This window comes from Paramormyrops kingsleyae, chromosome 20, assembly GCF_048594095.1.
Source record: "Paramormyrops kingsleyae isolate MSU_618 chromosome 20, PKINGS_0.4, whole genome shotgun sequence".
NCBI lineage: Eukaryota > Metazoa > Chordata > Actinopteri > Osteoglossiformes > Mormyridae > Paramormyrops > Paramormyrops kingsleyae.
In genome coordinates, this window is record NC_132816.1 from 5,621,670 (window position 1) to 5,628,558 (window position 6,889).

The window sequence follows — 6,889 nt, forward strand, 5'->3', positions numbered from 1 at the left end:
CTGGCATTTTTATTACCTTCAGAAAGACATATGAAATACCACATTCTATAAGACTTACTACAAGAAAGTTATCATTTAAATGAAAATATTCTGTAGAAAAAAAGGACACCTTTATTAATAAGGAAGGATGGTACTTTATTTCAGATATGGCACCTGCCCATCTCAAAACCTCCCCCTATGAGAGCCTTAGTGGTTCACCTATGCAGCTCCAAGGGTCCAGCACACAACAGCAAATCAAACCCAGATCCATTCCTCTAGCTGTATGAGATGGGAGATTACAGGGTTCAGCGAGAATTGTAGTGCCAGTAAGACTATACATACAGACAAGACCTCAAAACTTTCACTTATATTGACCAGTTTAATTGTCCAAAAATGTATGCTACAACACATGCCGTAAGCAGCAAATATGAGAAATCTTTTCTATCACATCCATTCTTACAAAAGTAGGACAACACCACAATGAGTAACTGAGTAAAGGAGATCTCCTCAGGAATAATCACAATCACATGCAAGCAATATTAAATCACTGTCAAATATCTTATATGTGCACCCTTCCCCATATGGGCATACAGGTACAAAATGGGTGGTAAATTTCTGCCCCATCTTAATCTGCACCCTCACCATAAGCCTGGATAAGTTCAATTTACTTAAGAAAATTGAGGAAACAGGTCTCCTTAAAAAAAAGTTAATTTAACTTAAAACTTAACAAGTTGCTTCAACTCTTCAATCTTTTGTAAAAGCTTTTTTCAAGACGAGGGCAGAATACTCTTGGTCGTTTCTGTCTTTGCTCCTTTTCCATCTGTCCCACTCTCGCAAGAGCCCAAGCACATGTCCTGCAGCTCATGACTGCAAGGACACTCTGCTTCCTTTGAACACATTTTTGACTCATTGTAATGAAAATAATTCTTTTCTAATCAATATTTTAGCCAAAATAATTTGCTTAGTAGGTGTGTTGATAAGCTAGATGTCACTTGACCCCTTCCTAATGGTAATTGAATGGTAATGGAAATTAAACAGGCATGTCCCAAAAGATGATGACAAAGTACAAGGGGTACAATTGGGGGGAAAAAATCTATGTTTTATTTAGATTTGAATGAAATGTCCAAAATTATGAATGCCCTTCTCAATAGTCAATGAAAAAGCCTTTATTGGATTTTACAGCATAAGAACATAAGAAATTTACAAATGAGAGGAGGCCATCAAGCTTGTTTGGAGAGAACTTAACTAATAGCTCAGAGTTGTTAAAACCTTATCTAGCTCTGATTTAAAGTAACCCAGGGTTTTAGCTTGCACTACACTAGCAGGAAGACTATTCCATACTCTAAGTACACGCCGTGTAAAGAAGTGCTTCTTCAAATTCATTTTAAAATGTTCTCCCACTAATTTCCACTTATAGCCGCGAGTTCTAGTATTTAAACTAATACTGAAATAGCCATTTGGCTGAACAGTATCCAGACCTGTTAGAATCTTATATACCTGGATCATGTCCCCCCTTAGTCTCCTTTACTCGAGGCTAAACAGATTCAACACAGCTAACCTCTCCTCATAAGACATTCCTCTAAGACCAGGAATCATTCTCGCAGCCCTACGTTGCACCCTTTCCAAGGCAGCAATGTCCTTCTTAAGGTATGGTGACCAAACCTGCACACAATATTCATGGTGGGCTCTTACCAAGGAATTGTATAATCGTAGCATCACTTCCCTTGACCTAAACTCCACACACCTAGAGCTATAACCCAACATCCTAGTAGGCCTTTTACATTTTTACATTTTACTATATTAATTGGGGCTTTCCATCTTTCTCCACTTATATTCTTAACTAACCAAGTTTTAAATATATATTGTGTGTATACCTAGTATGTGTACATATTTTATTCTCGGATTCTATTTTATGCCTTGGATTCTGTTTAATTGTAAGATTTACTATGCATCTGCTGGCGCGTTCCAAACTAAATCTCATTGCACTTACTATGACAATAAAATATCTTTTTGTCCTGGGTCCCGGTCCCTGTCCCCCTCTGGTCTTGTATTCTAGCATCTGGTCTGTCGTTTTTTCCCTGGTGTGAGTTTCCCTCATCCGTCCGCCTAGTACAGATCCCCTCTCTGGCCGATCTCGCATGCCTGGAGTACATGCGTGGGGGAGGGTTCTGTGACACCCGCAGTCCTTGCCTCTCGTTTCAGCCCCTGTGTGGATGATCCCAGGTGCCTCTTGTTTACTCCCTCATCTGTGATGTATTTAAGTGCCTCCTCATCCTGACCTCTCCAGTCTGCTCATTGTATTCTTATGTGTGTGATGTCATGTTATGTTGTTGCTGCCTGCCTGCGCTCCCTGGTCTGCCCTGTGTTACAGTCTGATCATTTTTGGCCCCCTGTGCTCCTTTTCCTTTCGCCTTACCTGCCGTTTTGTCTAAATAAAGCCCCTTTTGATTTTCCCCATCTTTGCCTTTGCTTCCTTTCTTCCCGCTATGTGACAAACTCTCTGCCGACCACAGAATTTGAATCGGTGACCTTCTGATCACGAACACAGCATCCTCACCCATTACCACAACAGAGTCTGATAACAGCGCCATCAGGCAACACATTAACAAAAAATCTTTTTACCTCCTTTACATGCTGTTTAAAGTCTATTCAGAAATTGAATTTATAAGTTATGCAACAAATAGCAATTGTTATACTGAGTTTTATTACTTTTAAAAGCTAAGAATGCATTCACTTAGAGGGCATTAACTTTACTACTAACTTTATATTTTGTGTTCAAAACGTCAGTCATAACATGAAACTGTATAAGTATAAATCTGTCAATCAAAAATCTAAACTCTGTATGTCTAAAATGCAAAAACGACATTTACACAGGGTAACCACAATGACTTGCTTTAGTATTAGATGTAATTAATCCATCAAAAGGTGATTTTAATTTTTAAAACTACATTTAAGACATAGAAAAGCAATACTCATTACTAATATGGGGAACAACCTATCAGGATCATAAATATTATTATGATTTATTTTTGAATTATACACGCAAGATATATATCGCATCGCGGGCCGTTGCCATGGATACAGTTGCGGGATTCGAACCTGAACTGTGGAAAAGACCACTGTGAAAACCTTTTCCTGAGAAGACATTGAGAGAAGTTGAGAACGAATTGCATTTCAGCGAAACAACATCTACAACAAGAATATACAGATCAGTAAGGTTGGCCGAGATTCCCTGCGATCACCAAAAGGTACAGTGATCATCTCTGAAAGCGCCTCGCTTCGCTGGGGTCAGCTCTACAAAGTGGGGCGCGTTTGGTTCCTACCGCCTGCCTGATGCCCGTCTTCAATATTTTGCAAATATTTACAGATAGTTACTAAAGAAAATCCACAGCAAACAAATCCAAAAAAAGGGCTAAGCAGAAATCAATGGTCAAACAGCAAAAGAGTCAAGCACAATAAATCATCAATCATACAGCAAGTATCAAACAAATCACAAAAGCAAATGGTCTCCTGTTCTTGGCCTGGACAGGCCTTATAAAGGAAGTGATTATAGGACATAGGAGGAAACCCGGCCAATCAAAATAGAGGGGAAGGTGATGTAACAGGGGGCAGGGCCAGGAACAGAATGACACACCCCCCCACAGAAACATCCGCCCACTGTATGGAGTAAATTATCCCTGGGGGTCGTAACAAATGGCTGCTATCTTCTCACTGCTAGGTGGGTTAGATTAGTTCCAGCGTGAGGAAGAGCTTTAAATTATCTTTTAAATCTGCTTTTTTGTAATGAAAATACAACATCAAAATAAAATGCATATCATTACAAGAACAGTATATATGCCTGCTTTATGTGTACTGGACAAATTCAAATACTGGATACAGGTGCCGGCACCTCAGTCAGCAGGAGGCACAAGGTCCATCCAGACAGGACTACAGCGACACGGAGCAGCAAGAGGAATCCCTGACATGTTGGGGTCCCACCATCATCATCGAGCAGCAGGAAATGGCTGCTTTCTTCACACTGCTAGGTGGGTTAGATTAGTTCCAGCATGAATGATCTATTTAAATCTGCTTTTTTGTAATGAAAATATAACATCAAAATAAAGTGCATTTCATTACAAGAACAGTATGTGCCTGCTTTATGTATACTGGACTAATTCAAATATTGAAGAAAAAAAGTATGTAGTACTAATAATATTTCCTGATGCCCTCAGATGATGACCTGATCCAGCATTTCCTTCGCATGGACGCCTGCTACAAGATGACCGACAAGGTAACTATCATGCATTGGTTTTGCTACATTAATCACTGTAAGCAATGCAGAGACGACTTTATCCATCCCTTTGCTCTTCACCTCAGTACCTTCTGGCGATGACCTTCGTCTACTTCAGGAGAGCTCACTTCACTCCTAGTGAGCAGACGAGGATGAACTTCTTCATCGCCCTGTAAGTATGCTATGGTGGGCAATATAGATGGATGTTAAAATAATAACAAAAACAATTTCCTCCATCAGCGTGAGGATAAGTCTTGGATGAAATTGTTGGAGGTCAGCCAGCCAATGGATCTTGGAATAGTGAATTCTTCCTCTCCCCAGGTATCTTGTTAACATGATGGAGGAGGAAGAGATGGGAACCAGGTTCGAGATCTTCCCCTGGGCCTTGGGTGAAACCTGGAGAAGTCAGTTTCCCACCTTCCTCAAGAAGAAGGACCAGCTCTGGGCACGGATGGAGTACAGGACTGCTGTCAGCCCCCGCTGCTGTGAGGAGGTACAGTATGTTGCCTGATCTTTAATACAAGTAAATGACATTAATCTTCAGCCACCATGAGGCTTGAAATGTCTCAGAGCAGAGGGAAGGGTTTCTCATCATTAATGACCTTTTCTGTCTTACTGTAACTTAAGCTAAGCTAAGGGCTGTTTGCTCACTGTTGTCTTTGGGGGCCGATACCAAATGACTGTTATCATAAGTGGTGTCGCTGGTGACGCAGTGAGTCACGTTCTGCCATCTGATCCCTGTATGTCCGTGTCCCCATGCAGGTGATGGCCATCGTACCCTCCCACTCTCTGTGGAAGCGGGAGCGCCCCGAACATCACAGCGGGGCTCAGCGGCACTACGGCAGGGAGGGCTTTCAGCGGCCCTGGGGCCCATCTGCTCTACCCATCGCCTGCACGCTCTGCGACAGGAGGACCATCCAGACCCAGGAACCTTGTGCTTCTGAGCACGCAGGGAGCCCAGAGTGTAAGTATGAGCTCTAAATGCCAGTTTTTCTGTAGTGCATAGCTTGTCAGTTTTAATGCACTGCAACTTGATTCAGTTTTTTTCTTTTAAATTTACATTAGTCTTCCCAGAAATGTTGTCACTGAGCACTTTTCTTAAATATTCTTAAAAAGTCCAATTTTATATTCATTGTACATTTTCCAATCCATCCATTGATTCATTGAGATTTCCCCCAGTTCCTTGTTCGCTGTCTTGTGTGGATCTCTCAGCCATTAATGAGCCTTTTACATCCTACTGAAACACAGAGAGCAGAGATAGAGGTCAAAGTCTTAGCTCAGTCAAGCAGGCCTAGAGAGACACTTAGCGTCAGTATTTACTGTTGTCTGCTACGTTTTTCAGCCAGTGCACAAGGCAGAGAACCAGAAGAGGATGGAGCCCTGGTCCAGATCAATGAGGAGTAGGTTCTTCTTGGGTAGAATGAAAACCTGCACACACAGCCTAATCGTGTGCTTTAATTCATTACTCCTACAGATGTGCTGTTAATCATATATTTCATTGACAGCAGGGATTATCCCACTCCAAGGGTGTCAAAGCCAAACTTTCCATCACTAGCAAAATGCCCAACACCTAACAGGCCATGACAGAGGATCATTTCCACAGCTATTGAGACAGGCCTGCCTTTAATCACCGACCAATAAAAAGCCCCCTCATGGAGGGGCGGGATTCCGAACTCACTCATTTTTCTCATATTCCAGTGGGTAGCGGCTGGATCTTCCAGAGCCTCAAGCACTCATTAGTGAGGGCAGTAGCTCATCTCCGCAAATCCAGTAGAGCCTGGGTACAGGGAACAGTGATCGGGGCTAGATAACACAGCCTGGAGCAGCCCAACCAACATGGTGACAGGGAGGGTTGCATTAACTGGCCCTGTGAACGCCAGCAGAGTCCTACCTCATCGATCCTTCCCTGGCTATAGGGCAGGTCTAACATAATCAGGAAAACAGTGTCCTCCTCATCACTGATGATGATGCCCTCCTGCTCTCTTGAATACATACATTTAGACAGCAAAAAAACATTTATACATTAGTAGACAGTAACAATAAATAATACAGGACAATCAACAGTGGAAGAAAATTCTTTGAGCGAGAACCAGTTCTGCTCCCCATGTGAGCCATGCTCGCATGAACTTGGGGCAGCTTCCACATCGTCACATGGATCTGTCCACGAGTGACAACTTCTGCCACTTGACCCGACAGTGCGATGGGCTTATGCTCTCACCACCCCCCCCCCCTCCCCAAGCCGTGCACTCCAGGCGTGCAAAGCCGGCCAGGGAGGGGACCCAAGGAACCAGACGAGAGGAAGCACACATGGGGCCAGGACACGGGGCAGGACCACGGACACTGGACAGGGTCGATTACCAGACAAGCAGACTCACAGGACCAAGGACCTAGGGAGACAAAAGGAATTAGGAATAGCACCAGGCAAACAGAACAGGCAACCATTACACCAAAGGGATGACAGCAGACACTAATGAGAACACCCAACAGATGACACCACAGGTCAAGATAGGACATTGAGAGGGACAGAAGCAGGGCGAAGGACTGTAAGGACAACAGACTGGGCAGAAAAAAAGACAGGAACAGGACTGACACATGGAAGGACCACCAGCATAGCAACAGAGACATCAGTGCAAACCACAG

The 6,889-nt window shown here is 43.0% G+C and overlaps 1 protein-coding gene across 1 annotated transcript; it reads left to right on the forward strand.

The window, feature by feature from the left end:
- The first annotated feature begins 388 nt into the window (after window positions 1-388).
- Window positions 389-5,653, forward strand: LOC140581370 (speedy protein A-like). Its single transcript, XM_072703971.1, has 7 exons — window positions 389-393; window positions 3,859-4,004; window positions 4,191-4,249; window positions 4,336-4,421; window positions 4,571-4,742; window positions 5,012-5,213; window positions 5,592-5,653. Exons 1-7 carry the CDS (start codon window positions 389-391, stop codon window positions 5,651-5,653), a joined length of 732 nt encoding a protein of 243 aa, XP_072560072.1.
- The last annotated feature ends 1,236 nt before the right edge of the window (window positions 5,654-6,889 follow it).